Source organism: Hoplias malabaricus, chromosome 13, assembly GCF_029633855.1.
Source record: "Hoplias malabaricus isolate fHopMal1 chromosome 13, fHopMal1.hap1, whole genome shotgun sequence".
NCBI lineage: Eukaryota > Metazoa > Chordata > Actinopteri > Characiformes > Erythrinidae > Hoplias > Hoplias malabaricus.
Genome location: NC_089812.1, coordinates 19,884,010 through 19,910,725, shown reverse-complemented (window position 1 = coordinate 19,910,725; position 26,716 = coordinate 19,884,010). Strand labels below are relative to the sequence as shown.

At 44.0% G+C, this 26,716-nt stretch overlaps 2 protein-coding genes across 9 annotated transcripts in view; both read right to left on the bottom strand.

Annotated features, from left to right (window-relative positions):
- prkcbb (protein kinase C, beta b) overlaps positions 1-5,857 on the bottom strand; it is a 64,073-nt gene extending 58,216 nt beyond the window's left edge. For both annotated transcript variants that reach the window (XM_066641992.1, XM_066641991.1), the window contains exons 1-2: positions 5,519-5,857; positions 3,347-3,378 (exon numbers count right to left, since the gene is read on the bottom strand). In XM_066641992.1, the coding sequence (XP_066498089.1) occupies positions 3,347-3,378; positions 5,519-5,679 (193 nt within the window). In that variant the 5' untranslated portion in view covers positions 5,680-5,857. The remainder of the gene's footprint in view (positions 1-3,346; positions 3,379-5,518) is intronic.
- Positions 5,858-11,711: 5,854 nt separating this feature from the next.
- Positions 11,712-26,515, bottom strand: smarce1 (SWI/SNF related, matrix associated, actin dependent regulator of chromatin, subfamily e, member 1). Of its 7 annotated transcripts, none has more exons than XM_066641993.1 (11): positions 26,420-26,515; positions 23,876-23,928; positions 23,081-23,124; positions 21,703-21,807; positions 19,501-19,593; positions 18,747-18,878; positions 13,580-13,751; positions 13,177-13,349; positions 12,985-13,086; positions 12,549-12,786; positions 11,712-12,446 (listed from the first exon to the last, which is right to left on the bottom strand). In XM_066641993.1, exons 2-11 carry the CDS (start codon positions 23,880-23,882, stop codon positions 12,217-12,219), a joined length of 1,296 nt encoding a protein of 431 aa, XP_066498090.1. In that variant the 5' UTR covers positions 23,883-23,928; positions 26,420-26,515; the 3' UTR covers positions 11,712-12,216. The 7 variants fall into 7 exon arrangements, with proteins under 7 accessions (XP_066498090.1, XP_066498091.1, XP_066498094.1 ...); XM_066641994.1 differs by lacking the exon at positions 26,420-26,515 and adding an exon at positions 26,178-26,347; XM_066641997.1 differs by having other exon boundaries at positions 11,713-12,446; positions 19,513-19,593; positions 26,420-26,514.
- Between the last annotated feature and the right edge of the window lie 201 nt (positions 26,516-26,716).

The window sequence follows — 26,716 nt, the reverse complement described above, 5'->3', positions numbered from 1 at the left end:
GTTTGATCCAGAACCAATCCCCAACACCAGCCCCTGACCCTCACTGATGATTATGAGGCTGAGCGCCATCAGATCCTCACAGCTATGTTCTAGAGTCTCAAACTGAAACAGAAGCGGTTGCTGCATTAAACAGAAATAACTCCCAGTGTCTTTTTGTCATTAATAAGTCACCAGTTTGTTGTTGTATATGTGCCTTTAAAAATTACATATAAAAATGAGCTTTGTTGAAATTGGCCGAGTCTCACTGAAACACAACTAACGATGGAGGGATACATGGCTCTTTAGCTGTGTATTTGTGTAGACCACCGTCTGCTTCGTGAACGGTTTGCATACTGTGTGCTACTCTTGTAACTTTTGATGCTGTTTATATGTGTACTGCACCCTGCATGCATAGTGTGAATATATGCACAGTGTTCATTTTCTGAGGACGTGCACAACCTACCCACCAAACAAACAAAGAATATGGGAGGCAGCCATGATGCGTATGAACACACAGATTTAACAGCAAGTGTATATCCCTCTACGCTTAGGCCCTTGAAAATCTAAACTGCAGTAGGTCTCAGTGGGTGGAGCCACACTCCTGTAGGTTGAGTGGGTGGAGCTAAGGTGTCCTATATAATAAATTAATAAAGAGAGGCAGAGTGTGGACTTTCTCTCGAGACATTCTGCAGACATTCCCCGTTCTACTAACCTCCTTTAATCCACCACAGCTCCACATCAAACACACACACACACACACACACACAAACATCAAAGGCACTCCAGCTGACCACACACAGCAGGTAAAGGTCACAGTGTTGGCTAAGAGCTGGATTTCTTTCAGACAGAAACCAATGTTGTGTCCCGCTAGAAATAGCATGCTTCCAAGCAAGATCCGCTACATGCTACGAGTTATAACTGCTCTGACTCACCAGCTCATTAAAGAATCAGTTTGTCATTGGTTAGCCACAGTCTCAGTACTTTACTTCACTCTCTGTACTTTACCACAGTCCCAGTATTTTACTACACTGTGAGTACTTTGCTACAGTCTCAGTACTTTACTACACTCTCTGTACTTTACCACATTCTCAGTATTTTACTACAGTTGCAGTACTTTACTACACTCTCCGTACATTACTACACTGTGAGTACTTTTCTACAGTCTCAGTACTTTACCAAAGTCTCAGAATTTAACTATTTCTCAGTACTTTAACACAGTCTCAGTACTTTACCACACTGTCAGTACATTACCATGCTCTCAGCACTTTACTATGCTCTCAGTACTTTACCACACTCTCAGTATTTCGCCACAGTCTTAGTATTTTACTACTGTCTCAGTACATTACCTCAGCCTCTGTACTTTACAACACTCTCAGTATTTTACTACACACTCAGTAGTTTACCACAGACTCAGTACTTTACCATGCTCTCAGTATTTTTAATACATTCTCAGTATTTTTCTACACTCTCAGTAGTTTATCACACTCTCAGTATTTTACAGCAGTCTCAGTACTTCACCGCATTCTCAGTACTTTAATACACTGTACTTCAGTAGTCTGAGTCCTTCAGGGTACAGAGTGAGAGACATTTTTTTTAAAACAATAACTCATTCACATTAATGTCAAGTGTTTAATTTATCTATAAAAACTGTTTTGTAGACTCCAGTACATTCAATTTGTAAATGTTTATTTGTAAAAATTTTATGTTTATTCATTTAATTATTTTTACTTAAGTTTTTAAATTGCAACCCAGGCTTTAGTAGTATCTTGGATTGAATGGAATTGGGTGTAGAGTAAATATATACACAGAGTGAGAGAGAGAGAGAGAGAGAGCATGCGACACTTCGATTTGAAGGAGCTGATTCACTCGTTTCTGTTTCCCTTGCTTGAAGCCCGCAGTGTGGCCGGTCTCTGAGCAGCTGGATGCCATGGTCCGTGTTTACACCAGGTCTGTAACATTTAACCCTTTGAGTGCTGACTGTAAACACAAACTGCCTCTGACTTCGATCCCTGCAGCAGTGTCCCGAACAGTTCAGCACAGGGTGGAAACCCAGCATCCTCAGGAGGCAGTATCCTGAGGTTCGGGGACAGGACCACAGCCTTAGTCAAGCCCAGGCATGGGGCATGTAGCCCTCGGCTTGACCAAATTTGACACTCCAGCTGTGTGGACTCCCTGCAGCAGGTAGTGATCATTACACAAATATAACCTGATCGTCCAATCTGATGAGAGAGTGGTGTCCTTTGTGTTTGTGACAATGTGGTCTTCTCTCTGTCTGTCTTCTCTCTCTATATATATATATATCTCAGTTTCCTCTCTCTCTCAGTCTCTTCTCTCTATCTGTCTCTTCTCACTCTTTCTCTCTCTCTGTACATTTTGTGCTCTGCGGGTTGAAGCGTTAGTCTCTGTCATCTCAGTCAACACTGCACTTCTGCCAGAACACTCTGTGTGTGTGTGTGTTTGAAGCTGATCCAGTGTAAGAAATTTAAACAGTGTGAGTGAGAAAAGTGTCTTCATTCAAAATGAATGAGACGGTCACAGTGTGTAACAGACACTATAATTACCCAGTTGTTGTGGAGTGTGTGTGTGTGTGTGTGTGAGAGAGAGAGTGTGTGTTGGTGTGTGTGTGTGTGTGTGTGTATATGAGAGAGTGTGTGTTGGCGTGTGTGTGTGTGTGTGTGTATATGAGAGAGTGTGTGTTGGCGTGTGTGTGTGTGTGTATATGAGAGAGTGTGTGTTGGTGTGTGTGTGTGTGTGTATATGAGAGAGTGTGTGTTGGTGTGTGTGTGTGTGTGTATATATGAGAGAGTGTGTGTTGGTGTGTGTGTGTGTGTGTATATATGAGAGAGTGTGTGTTGGTGTGTGTGTGTGTGTGTATATGAGAGAGTGTGTGTTGGTGTGTGTGTGTGTGTGTATATGAGAGAGTGTGTGTTGGTGTGTGTGTGTGTGTGTATATGAGAGAGTGTGTGTTGGTGTGTGTGTGTGTGTGTATATGAGAGAGTGTGTGTTGGTGTGTGTGTGTGTGTGTATATGAGAGAGTGTGTGTTGGTGTGTGTGTGTGTGTGTATATGAGAGAGTGTGTGTTGGTGTGTGTGTGTGTGTGTATATGAGAGAGTGTGTGTTGGTGTGTGTGTGTGTGTATATGAGAGTGTGTGTGTGTGTGTGTGTGTGTGTATATGAGAGAGTGTGTGTGTGTGTGTGTGTGTGTGTATATGAGAGAGTGTGTGTGTGTGTGTGTATATGAGAGAGTGTGTGTTGGTATGTGTGTGTGTGTATATTAAAGTGTGTGTGTGTGTGTATATTAAAGTGTGTGTGTGTGTGAGAGTGTGTGTTGGTGTGTGTGTGTGTGTGTGTTGGTGTGTGTGTATACCTTGACACTGAAAGCCCTGTTTCCCGAAGCCCCTGCAGAAAATAAAAGAAAAACTTAATTAGGAAAATTAGTTTGTTGTTTGTTTGTTTACCTGACACTATCCTGTAAAAAGCTGTGAGTGTGAAGGAGTTAATCAGGAGTGTGTTCCTCTCGTCAAACTGGAACCTGGCAGTGAGGATCTGATGGAGTTGGGGCTGGTGCTGCAGCTAAGTTCTGATCCAGAACCTGCTCAGGTCTCTCAGATGGGCACACACCACTGAGAGCCATAAGATCCTCACAGCAGTGTTCCTGCTGTTCCCGCGTTCTTGCTGTTCCAGTGTTTCTGCTGTTCCCGCGTTCTTGCTGCTCCAGTGTTTCTGCTGTTCCTGCGTTCTTGCTGTTCCAGTCCTTCTGCTGTTCCAGTGTTTCTGCTGTTCCTGCGTTCTTGCTGTTCCAGTGTTTCTGCTGTTCCTGCGTTCTTGATGTTCCAGTGTTTCTGCTGTTCCTGCGTTCTTGCTGTTCCTGCGTTTCTGCTGTGCCAGTGTTTCTGCTGTTCCTGCCGTTCCGGTGTTGTGGTGTTCCAGCGTTGTATTGTTCCATTCCTGGTGTTGTGCCATTCCAGTGTTCTGGTGTTCCTGCCATTCCGGTGTTGTGGTGTTCCAGCGTTGTGTTGTCCCATTCCTGGTGTTGTGCTGTTCCTGCCATTCCAGTGTTCTGGTGTTCCTGCCATTTTGGTGATCTGTAGTTGTGGTGTTCCCAGTGTTCCAGCATTGAGTTGTTCCAGTGTTCCTGGTATTCTGGTGTCCCTGGCGTTCTGATGTTCCTGGTGTTCCGGTGTAAACCAAGTGAGAGCTGAGTGTTCCCACAGTAAGAGGAGCACAGTGCTGATTAATCCCTTTGGTTCGGGGTGAGAAAAACTATGGACATGAAAAGACCACTATGTTCTGGTTGTATGAGGCTGGAAGAGAGGTTGGAGGTGTGTGTGAGGCTGGATGAGAGGGTCTGGGAGAGGGTGGAGGTGTGTGTGAAGCTGGAGGAGAGGGTGGGGGTGTGTGAGGCTGGATGAGAGGGTGTGGGAGAGGATGAAGGTGTGTGTGAAGCTGGAGGAGAGGGTGGAGGTGTGTGTGAGGATAAAGGAAATGTTTAGGGTGTGTGAGAGAATGAAGGAGAGGAGATGGTGTGTTTGAGAGTGGAGGAGAGGGTGGGGTTAGGGTGAGGGTGGAGGAAAGGGTGTAGGAGTGTAAGAGAGTGTAGGGGTGTGTGAGGGTGGAGGATAGTGTGAGGGCGTAGGGGTGTGTGAGAGGGTGTAGGATTGTGAGAGGGTGTAGGATTGTGAGAGGGTGTAGGAGTGTGAGAGGGTGTAGGAGTGTGATAAGGCGTAGGGATGTGAGAGGGTGGAGGAGTGTGAGAGGGTGTGGTGGTGTGAGAGGGTGTAGTGGTGTGAGAGGGTGTAGGATTGTGAGAGGGTGTAGGATTGTGAGAGGGTGTAGGAGTGTGAGAGGGTGTAGGAGTGTGAGAGGGCATAGGGATGTGAGATGGTGGAAGAGTGTGAGAGGGTGGAGGATTGTGAGAAGGTGTAGGAGTGTGTGAGGTTGTAGGAGTGTGAGAGGGTGGGAGAGTGTGAGTAGGTGCAGGATGATGAAAAGGTGTAGGAGTGTGTGAGGGTGGAGGTGAGGTTGTAGAATTGTGAGAGGGTGCAGGGGTGTGTGAGGGTGTAGGAGTGTGAGAAGATGTAGGCATGTGAGAGGGCATAGGGTTGTGTGAAGGTGGCACATTGTGAGGGGGTGAGTGTGAGAGGGTTTACCAGTGTGAGAGGGTGTATGGGGTGTGTGAGGGTGGCAGAGTGTGAGGGTGTAGGAGTGTGAGTGTGGCTGAGAGTGTGAGGGTGTAGGAGTGTTAGAGGGTGGAGGAGAAGGTGTAAGAGATGGAGGAGGTGTGTGTGTGTTCAGTAGGGGGCCATAGTGCCTGTTAAAGAGAGTCATCAAAACACCAGGAAGCCTGAGAGAAACAGACGTTTAATCCCAAATCACTCCATCCTCCCTCTGTAGTGCACTACACACGTCCTGAAACAACTGAATCTAGATCTTAATAGTGCAGTATATATTTCTAACACAACTCATTTATATCTATTAAGTCACTGCAGAAGGTGAGGGTGGAGGTGCGTGTGTGTATATATAAAATGTGTGTGTTTACCAGATGAAGTCGGTGCAGTGGCTGCAGAAGGTCGGCTGTTTGAAGAAGCGCGCGATAAACTTGTGATCCTTCACCTCGTGCACGTTCTTCTGTCTAAGTGCGCCCTGCCGAGCAAAACCCCGCGCGCGCTGCTCCCCATCACTGCCACTGAGCTCCGACATCCTTGCACAAACACTTCTGATACACTCCTAACACACACACTCAGCTCAACAAAAACTGCTCACAATTCTCTCTCTCTCTCTCTCACACACACACCCCTACACAAACACACACTCCTGTCTCTCTCACACACTCCCGGTCTGTCTCCACACAGCGGCCGACCCGCTCCGTTCCTGCCACAACTCCAGCGCGCGCTGACTAACAGCTCTCCGAAAGCCGCGCGAGCCTCACCGAGCACCGGTCACGCCCACAAGAACAGGCCACGCCCATAGTTTCCTGTCACGCATGCGTGGAAGAGGACGCAGGTGTTAGACGGTTGGCTCAGGGCGCTGTTTGATTGATGCTAAAAGGCTCAGAGTTCAAAGAAAAGAGCAACAAGTAGAAGACGAAAGAGAATGAATGAGTGTAAATAAACAGAATCTCCTGATCACAGTGAGTTTAGACTAAGGCCTCGGTCGGACCGGACCTGAATAGATCAGATCAGACCAAAGCGTCATATCACAGTGAGTTAAGACTCAGACAAGTTCACTCTGCAGGACTGACTTTATGGATTTTTCAATAATAAACCCGAAGGTTTAGCCCAGACTCACAACCTCATTAATAACTCACTCGTTCATTATTTAATGAATTAATGAATTATTTGCTGAGTTTAGTGAGTGAGTGAATTATTTACTGAGTTATATAGTGAGTGAGTGTTATTTAACTGAGTTATATAGTTATTATTTAACACTGACTCACTATATAACTCAGTAAATAATTCACTCACTCACTAAACTCAGCAAATAACTCATTAATTCATTAAATAATTCACTCAATAAATAACACACTAAACTTATTCATTCATTAAATAATTCACTCACTCGCTAAATAATCTTATTCATTAAATAACTCACTCTTTCACTTAATAACTCCAGAGTTTTACCCTTTAACACCCGTATCCCACTGCATTTAACTGTGTGTGTTTTAACTCGGGGTTAATTTGGGATTTGGGTGTATCAGCAGAGAGAGAGAGAGAGAGAGAGAGAGCGAGAGAGAGAATATCTGCTGTAGCTTCCTCTGGTTAACACCCAAAGGCTTCCTGTGTTAAACAGAGAAACAGAATTCACTCTGCCTCTCTCTTCACTCTCTCTGTCCCTCCTCTCTCTCTCTCTCTGATGTATATTAGAGAAAAGAAGGATGATTTATTTTTAAATAAATGAAGGAATAAATAAATAAATTGTGTAAAACCACTAATTTAAACCTATGAAGTGAATCAAAATGAAACAGCGCCGCCTGTTGTCCACTGTCTTTCGGTGCAGATCAGAACCTGTTTAAATGGAGTAAAACACCATCAGTGCTTTATCAGAAAATACAGATCACACAGAAACAGCCTCATCACAACACACACCAACACACTAACAGCACACTGCCGCACACTCCAGCATGCTACAACACACTGCCATACACTCCTGCACACTGTAACATACTGCAACACGTTCCAAAACACTGCCACATACTGCCGCACACTCCGAATCACTGCCGCACATTGCAACATACTGCAGCACACTGCAACGCATTCTAACACACTGCTGCAGACTGCAACACACTCCACCACACTGCTGCACACTGCAACTCACTCCAACATACTGCCGCGCACTCCATCACACTGTCACATACTGCCACACACTCCAAATCACTGCCGCACATTGCAACATACTGCAGCACACTACAACGCATTCCAACGCACCGCTGCAGACTGCAACACCTTCCACAACACTGCTGCACACTGCAACTCACTCCAACATACTGCCGTGCACTCCAAATCCCTGCTGCACACTTCAACACATTGCAAAACACTCCAATACGTTCCAAAACACTGCAACATACTGCAGCACACTTCAACGCATTCCAACACACTGCTGCAGACTGCAACACACTCCACTCCACTGCTGCACACTGCAACTCACTCCAACATACTGCCGCACACTCCGAATCACTGCAACATACTACAGCACACTTCAACGCATTCCAACACACTGCTGCACAGTCTAGCACACTGCCACACATTCCAGAAGACTGCTGCACATGCCAAAACACACTCTAACACACTCCAGCAAACTCAAGCACACTGGAACACACTGCTACTCACTCCAACAATCTCCACCACACAGCAACCCACTCGAGCACACTCCAGCACACCGCCATACACTCCAGCACACTGCAACACACTCCAGCACATTACAACACACTCCAGCACACTGCCAACCACTCCCGCACAATATAGAACACTCCAGCACACTGCAACACACTCCAGCAAACTGCAACACAATCTAGCACACTGCCATACACTCCTGCACATTGCAACACACAAACACACACTCCAACACATTACAACACACTCCAGCACACTGCCAACCACTCCCGCACAATATAGAACACTCCAGCACACTGCAACACACTCCAGCACACTGCCACACGCTCCAGCACACAGTTGCATGCTCCAGCACACTGCTGCACGCTCCAACACATTGCAACACAGTGCAACACACTCCAGCACACGGCAACACACTGCAGTACACTCCAGCACACTGCAGTACACTCCAGCACACTCCAGGACACTGCTGCACACTCCAGGACACTGCTGCACACTCCAGGACACTGTAGCACATATCAGCAAACTGCCGCACACTGCAATACAATCCAACACACTCCAGGACACCGCCACAAACTCTAGGACATTACCACACAATCCAGCACACTGCTACACACTGAAACACACTCCAGCACACCGCCACACACTCCAGCACACTGCCAACCAATCCCGCACATTGCAATACACTCCAGCACACTGCAACACACTCCAGAAAACTGCTACACTCCAGCACACTGCCGCACACTACAACACACTCCAGCACATGGCAACACACTCCAACACACTGCCGCACACTGCTGCACACTCCAGCACACTGCAACAGACTCCAGGACACTGCAGCTCACTCCAGCAAACTGCCGCACACTGCAATACAATCCAGCACACTGCAACACACACCAGCACACGGCCACACACTCCAGCACACTGCAACACACTCCAACAAACTGCCACACACTCCAGCACACTGCCACATACTCCAGCACACTCCACCTCACTGCAACACAATCCAGCACACAGCTGCACGCTCCAGCACACTGCAACACATTGCAGCACACTGCCGCACACTACAACACACTCCAGCACACGGCAACACACTGCAGTACACTCCAGCACACTGCCGCACACTACAACACACTCCAGCACACAGCAACACACTGCAGTACATTCCAGCACACTGCAACACACTCCAGCACACTACAACACACTCCAGCACACTGCCACACACTCCAGCACACTGCCACACACTCCAGCACCCTACAACACATTCCAGCACACTGCTGCAAACTCCAGCACACTGCCATACACTCCAGCACATTATAGAACACTCCAGCACACTGCAACACATTTCAGCACACTGCTGCACAATCCAGCACACTAACACACACACTTCAGCACACTGCCACACACTCCAGCAAACTCCACCTCACTGCAACACAATCCAGCACACAGCTGCACAGTCCAGCACACTGCCGCACACTACAACACACTCCAGCACATGGCAACACACTCCAACACACTGCCGCACACTGCAGTACACTGCAGCACATTGCCGCACACTGCAGTATACTCAAGCACACTGCAGGACACCGCCTCACACTCCAGCACCCTGCAATATATTGCAACACACGTCAGCACACTTCAACAAATTCCCACACACTGCAACACACTCCAGCACACTTCAACAAATTCCCACACACTGCAACACAGTCCAGAACACTGCCAAAGACTCCAGCAAACTCCAACACACTGCCATACACTGCATCACAATCCAGCAGACTGCAACACAATCCAGCACACTGCAGCACAATCCTACAACTGAAGAACACTCCAGCACACTGCAACAAACTCCAGAACACTGCAACACACTCCAGCACACAGCAGCACACTCCAACCCACTGCAACAAATTCCAACACACTGCCACACACTCCAGCACAGTGCCACACACTCCAGGACACTGCATCAAATTGGGACCATTTTGGGATTCAAGGGTGCCATCACTAGGAATCGATTACCAGATCTTGAATCTGTGACATATTCCCTGTTAAAACTGAGAAGCGAGCAGACTTTTGAGAAGCAAGCGCAAAACCTCAAAGTGCTTTGTGTATCTTGCAAACAGATGTCACATTTTACAGCTTTTAAAGCTGTGTTTGGGTGCATTACAACCATGTATTTGTTGTGTATAAAATAAACCACTAAAACTAAATCATTATCTCATTGCAGATTTGGGTTGATTTGGCAGAAAACTTTAATGGATGAATAATATATTCTGTTACAATACATAAAACAGTAATATGTTGAAAATAAGTTTAGAATACCCTCATAACACATCTTGATGAGGCACACTGGGAAATACACTGCTGTAATTACATTCACACTGTTGCAGGTTGGCACTTATGTTATTATTCGGTTAATATCTAAAATTCTAATATTCACTGCGGTAAAGTTGGTTTCATATTCGACATTCGTTTGAGATTCGGAATTCCGCTTTTTTGCCAGTTACCAAAGGTATATTCACCGGTACAGTTGCAGATTCCTAATGTAACAAAAGAAACCAAAAAAATGACATCCATAACCTTTATTTACTAAAGTGTACTTGTTGAGATTAAGTCAGAAACGCAGCCAATTATCAATGTTTTTGCCCTTGCGCCCAGCTCCAGCGTTAGGGACCGTCGCACAATTACTACAATAAATGTATAGCGTTTAATTTTATTATCCAAATATTAATTTCTTTCCTTATTGTACCTAGTGATGTCACATCAACTTATCAATATACAGATATTTATTCTTCACACATTACAAGGCTTATTTTGGTGAAAGATTCAGCCATTAATTTTATAATGATTAACATAACCAAATAAATCTATTCATCTCTCACATTATTGGACCTAATGATGTCAAACCAACTTGCAAAAGTACCTATTTTTTCTTCACACATTACAAGGCTTATTTTGTTGAAAAGTTAAGTCATTCATTTTATAATGATTAAATTAACCGTATAAATCTATTAATCTCTCACGTCATTAGACCTAATGTCATACCAACTTACAAAAGTACAGATATATATTCTTCACACATTACAAGGTTTATTTTGGTGAAAAATTAATTCATTTATTGTATAATGATTAAAATAACCATATAAATCTATTAATCACTCACATTATTGGACCTAAAGGTGTCAAACCAACACACAATATTTATTTTTACACGCAAGACTTTTTTTTTATTTTATAGATTATTTAATTTATGATGTTAATAGCCAAATGAATCTACAAATCCAAGAGTTGAGACATTGTGCAAAATATAAATAAAAACAAAATGCAATGATGTGCAAGACATTTTAAATGTTGAAAATGAGAATGTGTATGGCTTTTTGAAAAATATTTGCCCATTTTGAATTTGATTCCAGCAACACGTTCCAAAACAGTTGGGATAGGAGCATTTTTACCTCTGTGTTACATCACACTCATTTGTAAGCATTTGAGAACTGAGGAGACCATTTGCTGTAACACAAATTTCAGAAGCGAGGAAAAAACTGGAACGCGCACTGAAAACAGTGAAATGAACACGGAGCTATAGGGAGCGAGCACTGTGCTTTTTCTGCTGTCGCTGTCCTTTATTTCCCAAAGGAGGAGAAAGGCAGTTGATTTTTTTTTTTTTTTAAAAAAGATGCAGAAATCACTTTATTGAGAAATGAACAACTTCCAGAAAACACAGACAACCGTTCAAAACTGGTCGACAACCCCCACCCCATTTGGGGTACGGGCAGGACTCTGGGGGGTTGTGTGGAGGTGTGTGGTCGGGATTCTGCGGGGTTGTGTGGTGTGTGGGCTGGAGTCTGGGGGTGTCTGAATGTGTGGGCAGGAGTCTGAGATGTGTGTTGAGGTGTATGGGTGGGAGTCTGGGGGGGGGGGGGGGGGGATTGGGGGGTCTGTCGAGTTGTGTGGGCGGGACTCAGGGGGTAGGAGTCTGGGGAGTGTCAAGTTTGTGGTGAGTTGTTTATTTTAATAAGAAAGAAATTATGCGTATAATCACAATCAAACAGTCTACAAACTCTGGATCAAAGAAAGAAGATCAAAGAGAAAGAAGTTGATTCAGATCAAACTAAGGACTGGATACAGAGATGGAGCCAGAGTCCCTGGACAAGCCGGTGGCTGGGTTTGAACTTGGGGAGCTGTGGGGAGAGAGGAACAGAAGACCCTCAGCACTCGGGCTTAGTCTTGGGTAGAATCTGTGTGAGGGGGGGGGGTGACCTGGGGGATCTGAGTGAGGAAAGTGAGAAACCCCTTCCCCGAGTGCCAGTGTTCGACACCGAAGGGGGGTAGGGTTGAGAGAGAGAAAGAGAGGGAGAGCGCACTCAGGGTTTTTTTTCCACTGGGTCAGAGTGGCTGACTGTATTCCGGCGCTCAGTTACGGGCCGGGTGCAGGGACGCGGTCGTCTGGGCCAATCTCAGTGGTAGTGGGGGGGGCAGGAGTGTCCGGAGGAGGTCCTGAGCTGCTCTCGGACACTGCGGCGCTGTCACTTGTCCCCTCATCCGTCCCTCCCTCCACCACCTCAGAGGAACAAGGAACAGAGTTCTCCACAGGGGGACGCTCCTCTCCCTCCACAGATCCCTCACACACCTCTCCAACAGCTTCATCTACACAGAGAGAAAGAGAGAGATAAAGAGGACATTAGGGTATTGGGAGAGTGTGCGCGCGCGTTGGGTATTGGGAGAGTGTGTGTGTGTTGTGTCTCTGACCTGTCTCCATGGGGCTGGGTTTGTCCTGCAGTTCCTTGCTCTCCAAGTTGATGGGTTCCGTGTTCTCCGTTCCCCCATTTCCACTGCTCTGTCCATCCTCCTGACTGGCTCGCTCTGCCTGCTCTGCCGCCTCCTTCTCCTTCTCCCTATCCTCTGCCCGTCTCCGAGCAGCTTCCTCTGCCGCCGCCATCTCAGCCGCCAGCTTCTCCATGTCCACCTCCACCTTCAGCCCACACAGCTACACACAGACACACATCAGTACCTACACTACACTCCATGCTTTAACTTAAATGTTTGTGCACTCATGTATCTATTTTAATTCATCTCAATATAAGGAGCTGTGGGTGTGTGCCCTATAAGGAGCTGTGGGTGTGGCCTGATATGGTCTTGACCCCCAAATGAATAGAGCTGAGAGCAGGGGGTGATGGACTCTCACCCGTTTCAGTTCACTGTTGAAGGACTCTGTGGACTCCAGGAACCTTCTCTTTTTCTCCTGGTGTCGATCCTCGATCTGCAGAAGCTCCGCCTCCAGCTTCCTCTGTAGGAAAAAATAAATAAATATATAAATAAATAAATAAAAAAGCTCACACACACACACTCCCTTGGAGATCACTAACCACTCACGTACCTGGTGCACCATGAGGGACTGGACCTGCCGTTTGAGAACCTGCATCCGGGCCGTGGTGACGACTGAGCGGACATCCGGCACCACCACCTCACTCAAAATATCACTGATCAGACGGTGGTTTCTCTGAAAACGAGCCGCCGCCGTGTGTTTCATCGAGAAACCATCATCATAGTCTACACACACACACACACATGTATTAAACAGCAGCAATTATGGAAATGTTTATAAATATTTGTCAGTTAGGGCAAGTAGGGGTGACTGGGTGAATGAGGGTACAGTGAGGGCGAGTGGGGGCACACTGAGGACGAGTGAAGGTACAGTCAGGGCAAGTATGGGTGACCCGGTAAATAAGGGTACAGTGAGGGTGACAGGGCAAGTGAAGGTAGTGTGTGTGAATGCTGACCATCTGGGTCCTCCGCCGGCTGGATGCTCATGTACGGTTCTCCTTTGTCGAGGCGAGACTGTCTCTGTCTGCTCTCCTCTTCCAGAGCCGCCTCCGCTCGGTTCTTCGCGTTCACATACGCCAGGTACGCAGGGGAGTTATGATATGCCTTCAGAGAGTCATTATACTCTATCTGTCACACAGAGAGAGAGAGCGAGAGAGAGAGACTGAAATAGTTGACATGTCTGGTTACAGTCGGAACGTGAATCTGGAGTTAATGCAAATCCCACTGGGTTTAAGGCGGCACTGAGTTATGCTGCTGGGTTTAAGGTGGCACAGAGTGAATAATCTGTGTTTAGTCTGAGACCCAGGTTTAGTTCCTCTCTGCTGTGCAGTGTAGCACACAGATCTCAGCACTGCCCACAGCAGCAAGTTTCTTGCTCAGCACTCTCTGGAGCTGAGCCTTCTGTCGTTACATTTGGTTGTAACTATACTGATTTAATAACAATTTACTTTTTTATAGTATCAGCCTAAATACTGCGTATTAATTTGTAATTATCAGGTTAATTGAGCCAACTGCGGCTTATTTTTACTCTGCTGTCTTCAGCAAAGCACAACCTACTGAACTAGAAGGCCTTAATTTTAATGAATACCAAGCAAGAATAAAAATAAGCTGCTGATCGATCATCAGTGAGACCAGGTAAGGCCACATCCAAATCAGCTTCCTGTCTACAAGCTTTTCTTAATGAATATGGCATTTCAGATATTTGGCGTTTCTGAAATGCCATATTCATCCACTTGATAGACAATATTCTTTTTTTCCCCCTCATGCCCATAAACTAATTGTGGATGCTCAATCATGTGAATATCAAGCCATAGTAATATCCAACCATGCTCTGCTGGTGCTTAAACTTAATATATCTGAAGTAATGACACCTAGGAGACACTGGAGGTTTAACTCTCTTTTATTATCTGATGAAAACTTTTTCTCAGGTCAAATTTCCCTGTTCCTGGATATTAATGTGACTCCTGAAGTTTCTATTTCAACTATTTGGGAGGCGCTCAAGGCATATCTAAGGGGCCAGACAATATCTTTTGTGGCCAAAAAGAAAAAGAATAGCGTAGCCAAACAATTGGATTTGGAGGGTCAGATTGCAGCCATAGATGTTAAGAACTCACAAGCTCCATCCCGAGAATTGTATAAGGAACGCTTGAAACTCAAGGCAGAATACGATTTACTTACCTCACAATCTATAGAATACCTGTTATTGAAAAATAGGACTAACTTGTATGAACACGGCGATAAGGCTGGAGAGATATTGTCAAAACAATTAAAAGGCATAAGAGCTAAACAAATTATTAAAGGTATCAAATCTCACAATGAATGGCAGGCTCAAGCACTGATCAGCAGGGGATAAGCGATGCTTTTCAACAGTATTACGAAGAATTGTATAGTTCTGATAAGCTCAGCAACTCCGATCTCTTACAAAATTTTTTTAAGGGATCTACCTATTCCAACATTGTCTCATGACTGTCTCTCTGCCTTGGATGCACCAATAACGCAGCAGGAGGTTGAGATGGCAGTCAAAATGTTGCAATCTCGGAAATCTCCTGTGCCAGACGGGTTACCAAATGAGTTCTATGCCATATTCTCTGCACAACTTACTCCTGTGCTAGCGACCATGTACTCTGACTCTCTAGCGAGAGGGTCTCTTCCTGCCACTATGCACGAGGCTTATATAACATTGTTACCAAAAAAAGATAAAGGACCCCCTGGACTTCGCATCTTATCGACCAATATCCCTGTTAAACTGTGACTACAAAATATTAGCTAAGGTACTGGCCAGACAATTAGAGAATGCCAGACATTGTTTCTCCAGACCAAACAGGTTTCATTAAAGATAGACGGTCCTTTTTTAATATACGGTGTCTGTTAAACATTATATACACCACAATTCAGGCTGACTCGAAATGCATTCTCTCCATTCTCCAGAGAAGGCATTCGATAGAGTAGAATGGAATTACCTTTGAGACATTGGCAAGATTTGGATTCGGTGCAACATTTATTTCATGGATTAGGTTAATATATACCAACCCTTCAGCTATGGTCCCAACATATCACTTTTATTCTAAATCTTTCAAATTAAATCATGGGACTCGCCAGGGACGTCCTTTGAGTCCTCTTCTTTTTGTATTAGCGATTGAGCCCTTGGCTATAGCTATAAGATCTAGTAGTTCTATCCTTGGTATTAACAGAGGCTGTACAGAACACAATTACCTGATTACCTGCTGATTACCTCCTGTTGTACATATCCACGGCAGAGATAACAATCCCTTTTATTTTAGACCTTCTCACTAAATTTGGGAAAATTTCAGGATATAAATTAAACTTACATAAGAGTGAGCTCTTGCCAATAAACTTAGATAACACTGTTCTCGCAAATATTAGGGTGCCTTTTAAGATTGCTTAGCATAGCTTGGTTTACCTAGGTGTTTCTGTAACTAAGGATTTTGCAGATCTCAAAAGAAATAACTTTGACAAACTACTACTTAGAATCGAACAAGATTTGATTAAATGGTCTCCCCTCCCGCTTTCTATGCTTGAGAGAGTGAATGTGATTAAAATGTATCTATACTTGTATAGATAGGTATCTATACTTGTTCCAGTGCCTTCCTGTGTTTCTTCTCAATGCCTGTTTTAAAAAGCTTTATATTAAAATGAAAAAAAAAATTTTTAAATGAAAAAAAATATTATATTAACATATTTGGAATGGGAAAAGGCCACGCCTGCGAAAAGATCATCTACAGAAATCCAAACAAGTTGGTGGATTGGCCCTTCAAAATCATAGATAGTACTATTGGGCAACTAATCTTTGGTGTCTGTCATTTTGGGCATATTATTGATTTGATAAAAGAGGCCCCATATGGGTTGAGATGGAGAAAGTCCTGTGACCCTCAATTTTTATCTTCAGTAATAGGAGCATCTCTACCTTTTTCCATAAATCGGATAATCATTAACCCAGTAGTTAACAACTCTATTAGAACCTATTCACAATTTATGAAATATTTTGGCCTTCGAAATATGGACCTTTCTAATTCAATAGCATCAAATGTTTTTTTCCCCCCGTCGATGCAAGATGCCACTTTTAAAATCTGGTTCAAAAAAGGCCTGAAGTACTTTAAAGATCTTTTTGTTGAAGATAAGTTTGCCTCTTTCGCACAGTTGTCTTCTAAATTTAACCTCGCTACTTCACATGTTTTTAGGTACCTACAAGTTAGGCATTATGTCTCACGTTCCATTCCAGGGTTCCCAGATAAACCAGACAATAATATAATTGATATCATTTAACCCAACTAAGAAAAGAGCGATTTCTGCCATTTTGAGACTGATTTTCCATTTGCATCTTCCTCCCACTCCCACAGAAAAATTAGCTTGGAAACAAGACTTGCAAACCACAATTAGTGAGACAGTTTGGGCTAAAATATTAAAGAGAATCCACTCCTCTTCCATGTGTGCAAGACACTCCCTTATTCAATTTAAAGTTGTTCACTGGATGCATCTTCATAAATCTAAACTGGCTAAGATGTATCCAGAAGTAGACCCAACCGTGGAAAGAAGTAAAACTTTGGGGAGGTGTTTGTGAAGCCCTTTCTGCTGTTCTTGCCATTAAATTGAACCCAAATCGAATTATGCTCCTTTTTGGGGTTGTTGCTGGGGGTTTGATATTACCTGTTGGGGGACACAAGGTGATCGCCTTTTCAACATTTCTGGCACGCTGTCTGATCCTTCTGGGGTGGAAGGACGCTGGATTGGGGATGTGTTAGCTACTTTAAAACAACCCTCAACACAGGTTCAGTAATAGGGTTTTTTTCCTATTCTTTTCTAGCTATACTGGTTGATCTGGTTTTATCCATCAGTATATACTGTTCTACACCCTTTGAATAGCATTTCATGACAGCGAGGACTGGGATTTTTCATTATTAGGGGGTAGAGCCTTTCTGTTTGTTATATATATATATATATATATATATATTTTTTTTTTTTTTTTTTTTTTTTTCCTTCTCTCATGGGCATTTCTTGAATACTTATCTTTGTAAAAAGCTTCTATAATGTAAAATGTTCAATAAATATATTAAACACAAAAATAAGCTGTCCGTTTAACAGTATATTAATTTCGAGTCTCAGTGTTGTGGCCCAAAGCCCCTTCAACCAAGTGCTAGTTCTCTGCGAGAGAGCTCACACACAAGCACACTCCATGATCATTCCACAGTAAGTCAGAGTCAGGCAAGGCAACCGCAGCTTTCTTTTTGTTTCCACCAAGAGTATTGCGTGAGGCGCCGTGCACCGTAATCTCCATTAATCAGAGTTTCCTGCCACTTAAAGCAGGATTTAAAGGCTTTTTTCCTTTCAAACACTGAAATACATTAGGCAGAAGATGCCTGAGCTACACATCAAGGTAATAAATATTCATAACTGATGCTAAACAGAAACTCCTCCATGGATCCTATAGGGCACAAAAAAAACCCAGCTCAAATAATGCAAAATACATTAGTAAACATATTGTTTAATGTCCGCATATGTTATCAGCCGCACTTGGCCAGGGCACAGAGCAGAGTAACAACGGGGAAGGCAGACACACTCGGTCGGCAACACAGCAGAGATAGCCACGGCCACAGACACAAATGACAAAAGACATCTGTAGGTTCCAACATGAATGGCTTCTACCCGCCTGTGCCATTTTATTGTGTAATGTTATCTTGTGTAAAATGACAACCACAGTTCAGAGTAAAAACGCAGCGACTGCTCTGTCTTGAGGCTGTGTTTCTCCATGCTAACGTAAACATTGTTCTCCAGTAACAGTCAGCTGTCCATCCCACGGTCATTAGTATTGGGCCACACCCATGCCATTCTCAGAGCTCTAAGGAATGCATTTTGGTCATTTCCGAGGAGAGATTTATCATATTTCTGTTTTGTGTTTTTTTATTTAAACTTGCTGAATGTTTCACATAACACCCAAGTTTAGAATCATACAAAAAAAATTCAAAATGGGTTCCCAGGGGCTTTAATGCAAAACGGAGTTTAAGGTGTGGTAGAGAGTTATGCTGCTAGGGTTAAGGTGGAGCTGAAAGTCAGGCAGAGGCTCAGGGTCCAAAACGTACTTGTGGTTATTTACACATCTTCACTGACCTTCTCAGCCTCATATTCATTTAAATAATCTTGCTTCTCCTCGTCTGTCAGGTCCCTCCACATCCCTCCAATAATCTTCCCAATCTCCCATAGTTTCAGATCTGGATTAGACGCCTTCACCTGGTCCCAGACCTGAGGAAGACAAACACAAACAACTTCACACAAGGCAAAGGTTTTACCTAAACAGAGGAGGAGGAGGGAGAGTGGAAGAGGAGTGGAGGAAGAGGAAGCTCTAAATAGAGAAAAGAAATGAACAGAAGTATCAGTAGATTCATGTTGATTTTTGCAAATTTTCTCTAACTAAACTTAAAACCACAAAAACAGAACTTCAAGAATAACATAATAGAAAATATGAATACTGGCAGAGAGTGTTTATGGATTATAGCAATGGTTTACAGATTATATAGAAAATGCAAATGTGCCCCACCCCACCGATTAGCAGCTTGCAATGGTTTGATCCAGTGAGGTCATCCAGAGAAGCCTGAGGGAAGACTATACCACCTGAAGCTCATGGAGGAGCCACAATTTCTTACAATTTATGAAATACTTATCCGTTACCCTTTAAACATTCTGATCTAACAACAGAATGACCCCCCCACACCCCCACTCCCTCAAACTCAGAGGCTGTAGTTGTCCGATCCGTTGCGTGGTCCTCCAGGGAGATTGTGGAAGGGCTGTTCCACCTGCTGTTTCCATCCAGCAGAGAGCGCTCCAGTGAAAAAAGCAGTAAAAGCAGACACCGAGGGTGTCTTACCTTCCTGCTTACCTTCCGGCTGTACCGCATGTAGGGCATCAGCGGCTTGTCAGGAGGCTTCGGGGGCTTGGGTACTGTGATCCCGGAGGAGTTCTGGAGGAACACAACCACACAGCATGTTAGCGCTTAGCCATTTTAATGGGGGTTAAAAGGAGTGTGGACTACAACACACACACACAAACAAATGCCACAGCACGGAGCACTATGAGTAACGAGGGTCAAACTGAAGATGGAGAGGGCAGGGCAACCAACACCAAAACAAACTCCGTCCACAGAGGACGTCCATGCACATGGGGTTAATGACTTCAAAGGCAAAGCGGCTGCCTTTGATGGTGGTTTGTGGTCGTCCTGAAAAGGGGGTGTCCAAAATTAACGCCTATTATGTCAGTCTCTCGCAAACAGAGGCGGACACGAAATGCCCCACAACCGTGCTCAGGATTAGCATGCTGCTCCATCTTTTACCACAAGGGAGCAGTCTAACTTAGACTTCATTTCATACTGCCACAGGAGTGCACGCCCCACCACCCGCACTGGGCACACACACAAGCAAACACTGTCACTGACACAAGTTGGACTCGTGAGTATAAATTTCCAAGGACGTGAGAACATTGTGGGCATGCTGTAATTGGAACGCTGGCGTACTTGAGTCACCGTCTCAGTGGGAAGAAAAATGCCAGGTTGGAGCGAAATGCATTCTTTGATATCTGACTCTCTCCAGTCTACAGATGTCTCGTCCCAATGTATCCTCGATGTTAGGGCGGAGCAAGAACACATCATGGATCTAGACTGTACTCGGCTAGATGTGGACTTGAAATGAAACAGTACCTGGGCTTCGACTGATGCCATTTCCCAAGAACAAGAGAATGTAAGAACACACAAAACGCATACTGAGAAAACAGCTGCGTGGACTTTATGAAACGCAGACTGCTGAGCCTGCTAACCCTAAACTTGTGGTCAAAGATGGAACAGCATGCTAATTTTTAGCACCTTGCTTTTCAAAGAGGAGGGGTAACTGAAAAACAAACAAACAAAAAAAAACCTGGTATAACATACCAGGTGTTAGCCATTAATATATATTTTCTTCCCTTTGTACAATTGATGCTTGAAACATTATTTTCAGTAGTTTTTGGTGTATATAACAGGCAGAAATAAAACTTACTTTAACCCCCCCTCCCCACACACCCCTTCCTGCTGAACCAGGATCTCTACAATAATTCATCTAGGCCTGAGTCTCCCTCTGGTTCGTGACACACCCTCCTCCCGTTATAAAGTTTGGACACCCCCATCCTAAGCAGGTGTGGCGCGCTGCGAGTGACCAGCTGAACCTCAAGGCCAAGCTGCTCGTGCAGAACGGTAAAAACGAGGCGACCATGAGGGGGACGCTTCTAAAACCAACTCCCCAGAAGAGAGCCAATAAAGCATGCTGGAAAAGGGGGGGTGTGGTTTAGGGAAGTGATGAGAGGAGTATGGAGCAACTAGAGCTGAGACAATTACCCATGACATCATCACTATCATCAACCCCCACTGACGCCCTGCATCACGCACGAATAAGGAGCTGTGGGTGTGGCACAATGCCCATATAAGGAGTTGTGTCCCGTGGGGAAACAAGCTTCTGAACCAGATCTGTTGCTGTACTCGTCTTCCATTTCAGTGCTCACTTATAGCATATAGCATTATTGATACAGAGCTCCTTAATGAGCTGGTAATTCAGAGCATTGTAGCTTGTAGCATATAGCATTACTAATAAAGATATTCTCAATTAGCTGGTGGTTCAGAGTGATGTTAGCATGTAGCATTATTGATACAGAGCTCCTTAATGAGCTGGTGATTCAGAGCGGTGTTAGCTTGTAGCATGTAGCATTAGTGATAGAGATCCTTAAGCTGGTGATTCAGAGTGGTGTTAGATTGTAGCATATAGCATTATTCATAGAGAGCTCCTTAATGAGCTGGTGATTAACAGAACAGAACCGTGCCTCTGGTTCTGACCCAGAACTCCTTATTTGGGCACGAGAGGCGGGACTAAGTGCAGGACCTCAGTGGTGCGTTAGAAACATCTCCTAGGATTAAGACAAGTTTCTGTGTGTGTCCTGAGTCTGTCACTGTCTAAGTGGCTGGTCTGTCTCGGCTCGGCTGGGTTAGCGTTAGCGTGACCTGCTCTGGCGTGCTAGCTCCTCCACTGCGGCTAGTTTTATTGGATCCTACCATTACCCTGTTGTTCCCGCCGGGGTTCCCTCCCAGCCTGTAGTTGTTGTAGGCCAGATGGCTGTATGGGTTGTACCCCACAAACCCAGGGGTGGTGGGCATTTGCTGATGGAGACAAATGAGACAAAACACGAATGAGAAATGACACAAACGAGGGAGGAAGGGACAAATAAAAAATGAGAAAAGGAAGAAAGAATCTTGCTTTTGCTTAGCCTTTTGTTTTTGCTTTGTTTTGCTTTTGTCTTTTCATGATTTGCTTAAGAGACACATGCAGAAAGCAGCACAAACTGTAAACTGTCCTACACCATCTGGAGCCAAGCCACAGACACTATGGGGGGAGGGGGGGTCAGGCCTGGGCAAACTCAATGAGATGATTTCAATGACAAGAGCTGAGCCTGAGAATCAGGACAATTTCACACAGCGGGATTTCTCCAATCGACCCATGAGGTCTGGCTCGACAAATAGGAAAAGAGCAGATGTGCTCCTATTGGACAATCCAGAACGGCCAGGTTTACTCAGTGTAACCAATCAACTTAAACCAGAGGACAATCTTGTCTCAAGACGAAAGCAGCGACCATCCTCATTGACAATCAGCTCCTGTCTTAAGTCATCTGGTTAAATCCTGGACTCTTCTGTTCACACACAACTCAAACCAAGGTCAACTGTCCAATAGCAGAAGAGCTGAGGGCCAGAGAGAAGCTCCTATTGGACAATCCTCAACACTGAGCTTAAGTGATCTGGCTTAACAAAACACCTTCAATACTGCTCAGTTTAGACAGACAACTTTCATTCAAATGTATCGTCCTGAGACAAGACATTTAGCCTTGAGTGCACTGAGAAGCCCTGGATTAAGCCAGGTAACTTAATCCCAATGTCAATAGACAACAGCCAGAAGCTGACAGTTATAAACAATCCTGAACAAAGAGCTTAAGTTAGCTGGCTAACCGTGGGTATTCGCTTCCTAATGGGCAACCATCAACATTGGGCTCAAGTTATTTGGTTAACAGAGAAATCGGGGGCCTAATGTCAGCGGAGGTACCTTCTTAGTGAACAAGCCAATCTGGGATTAAGTTATCTGGTTAAACTAAAGATGTAAGCCAGATAACTTGGGGATGATGCTGAGGATCATTCCTATTCTGAGCTGCTATCATCCTTTCATCAGGATGAAGTTATCTGGCTAACCGAGGAGAAATACTGCTTTGCATAATTTCCTGTCATCAAAGTTGGTCAAGAGGTTCTAGATAAGGTTCTAGCCTTGCAAAGAACATGTCCCCTTCCCACAATCCTCTCCATGGTAAGGCCTGGTAGAAGGGGCAGGACCTGTGTGATGGAGTGGGTGGGGCCTTGTGGATGACTGATGTGTGGTGGAGTTACTTACTGTTGTGGGGGCAGGGGCAGGGGGCGGGGCGTAGGACGGCCGCTCTGCGAGGAACAAAAACAAAATGACAAATGACTGACTGATCGTTTAATGAAGAGGCAGAATTAAAGCTTACTTATTCGTCACATTGAAAAGTTCACGCTTTGATCCAAACACAAGCGCTACATTTATTATATTTATCCCTGTCATCACAGAGTCACAGCCACGGCTCAGGGACACTGCTAAAACACGGACACATGATCAGGAATGGAGCACCGCAGCATCAAGGTCAGCACCACAGCGTTTTACTGGGGATTTATAAAGTAGAGTCTTATGATTTTATTTCCTGGCTTTTTTCTGTAGAAACAAATGGCGATACTCAAACCAGAGTCCCTCTTTGTTTGGGAAAAGAGTTGCCATTTGAGTCTTGAATCGACGCTGACTCAAATTTCACAGAAACAGCAACTCAATACTCAAACAATGAGTTTAGAGGGAAATGTCGACTTTATTCTTTTATAAACTATGAAATTCTTACAGGATTTATTCTCTGACACAAAAATTGAGTTCAGTAAAAACGACAACTTCATCCTTGAAAAACACTGCGACCGGACTCGTGCAGAAACACTGACTCTAACAGTAAATAAGTGCGTGTTTATTTTGTCTCTAAACCATGGCCGTAGAGAGTCATTAATTTGTTTGAACAAATAGAAACAAGGGTCCAGAAGCAGTTTCCTGCTGTCAGAGCCCAAAGCCGTGTTTACAGGTCAGTGTCTGTGGGCGGTGCTTAGACTCAGTTAAACTGAAATGAGTTCTTACTTGACATGATGTTTTTCGGATTGAGGGAATCAGTCTAACTCCATCATTTGGTTCTGAAATAGTAAACATTTATTTATTATTAGACGAATAGGCAGCTTTCAGTCGTCAAGACAACACCCAAACATCCTGCAGCATGAGAATCAAAAAACATCAATCAACAATTCAGTTACACAAAAACATCCAAATACAGCAGGAGCGCTCAAAACTAACCCAAACACACACAAGCAGAACGAGTTAAATACAGAACTATCATTGCACACGACCACCTCGATACACAGCTGTGTGCGCCATTGGGCTTGTTATCTAACGTATAAGTCTGTGTGTGTATTTATTTGATAATGATAATTTGACAATTCAGCAACACTGGAACTGAAACAATTATGCACAGAAAGCAGATACACTATATACAGTGTTTGTAATTTACAACACCAGTCCATAGGAGGCTATTTGAAAATTGTTTAAAAAGGGAAAAAAGGGTGTGTGTGTATTTATATATATATATATATATATATATATATATATGCACAGATAAACAAAATAGTAGTATTGTATTGATTTTGTGTTGTATTGATTTTCTTTATTTTCTTCTTAAATGCCTCTTCTAAAATCAGTAACAGACTGCATTTTCAACTCAATGGGTAAACTGTCCTCTAACGGAGAATGCCAATTTTCCAAAAAAAAGTTTTACACAAAGGAATACGACAATCACCGTTCATTAAAGCCCGTTTACTCCGTTAACTCTAGTAGTGCACTCTTATTTTACATCAAACTCACTGAGCAAAGGGGAGCGTGACCTTACAAATATGTAAAAGTGAGCTTTACGTTAGAGTAGACTATATGCGGCAAGGATGGCACCTATTTGGGTTTTGGAAGTGATACCGTAGGACAGATGTGAAAATATAGCGTGCATAAAGAGCCAACTTGTACTAAAAAATAAATACCTTCTGATAAATATAACAGTTAAGACTTTATACAGATGTTCTTCACTTCTTTATCAAAATTCAAACATGAATCTAATATAATTCCTAAGTATTTAATATTGTCAACCTCGTTAATAACCTCATTTTCAACCTTACCCCCAAAACTTCATTTTCACGGCATTTACGTACAGAGAAACTAATTAAAGCAGTTTTTAATAATAATTATTATTATAGAAATCATTCAATGGTTTAAAGTTAATGTTTATTAAGAACCAGAAATCGTTTAATCCTAATCCCCGTAGTCCTGTTCCCGGGAGCCGCGGTGAGATCTGCCGGAAAACGGGTCAGTGCTGCGTTACTCGCCCTGAAAGCTTCAGGACAAACTTTCCCAGGGTTGTCTCTGAACAATATTTTATAAATAAACGAGAACACACGTGCTTCAATTTTTATTGAAGCTTTCAGAAGAGACGACGTCTTGAAATATTTTTCGTTTTAATCAATGTAGCTAGGCCGTGTTAACCTGGTTTAGACAGGATCAGCCCTCAACTACAACAGCATCGTGAAGTTTTAGTCTTTATCAGCTGGTGGAAGCTTCAGTTATCTAGAACTAGGTTCTTCTGTTATCCTTATTATCAAGCAATGCTCTGCGATAGCCTCAGTTATCTAACACCAGGCTAGTATGTATTATGTTAGCCTTAATTATGTATCACTGGATTGGTTCATTGGTTCATCTGGCACGGGGTTGCGCTGTTCTGGGTTTAGTTATCTGGCACTAAAAAAATTCACATGTATCAGGTACAGATTCTCTCAACTACAAATGGTTAATCCCTATTAGCCGCTTCAGGGCGTTCTGTCTGCTGCTGTGTCCCAAACCACTGCACCCTCTGTAGTGCACTAGATAGGGTGTTTACTCAAGGATTTACACGGTTAAAATCAGTTACTATCAACCATTGGCTCCTGAGCGCAGCGTGGTGTCCTTAGAAGCACACTACGTATGGAGCGAGGCGATTCGGAGCAGGCCCCCGTTAGTGAAGACCCTCGTGCTTGTCGGCGATTCACAAAAGACACAAAAAATGCATTAAAAACATTTGAATGCATAAAAAGGGTAAATTTGGCTAGATAAGACTGAATCACAAGTCACAACCAGAATTAAGGGGGAGACAGCCACCAACCTCTCGTTCAAATATTCCGTTCCACCTTAAATATTGCAGCAGTTCCATTCTGGCGCCCCACCGTTTAAGGTGGAAGGGAACATTGGAACACTAAGCGGCGAACGGGCTCTAAACTGAAAATACCATTAAGCTAACCTGATTTTAGCATTAATGCCACACTTATGTTATGTTTTATTATATTCATTTATAGTCAAAAACATTAACGCTTACAATAACCCTGCGAATAATCTTCTAGAAATATTCAAGAAATGTGTTGGTGTGAATTGAACGAAGCGCCGTTCACAAAACCTAACAATAACCGCCAAAAACAGCGAGAATCGCCGCTAATTTCTGCCTCCAAACCCTCGGGTCTCCGGGCGACGCTCTTCAGCCAACACTCAAGGAACAATCCGGAGTTTAGCCGCGGTTTTAATGGATTTAAAGAAGAAAAAACAGGCGTTTTAAGAACTCACCCGCGCTCCTTTGTTTCCTCCGTCGGAGTCTGCTCAACCTCCCTGCTGCCCCCCGCAGGACACTACTATAATCTATACTTTACTGCCCCCTACAGGACCCTACAATCAACTACACTACACTGCCCCCTACAGGACTTTACAATAACCTACACTACACTGCCCCCTACAGGACTCTAAAATCAACTACACTACACTGTCCCCTTCAGGACTCTACAACAAACTACACAAGACGTATTAGACCCTGCAGTGGAACACAGTTGGAATACTCTTATAACTGTGTACAGCCCAAACTCTGGG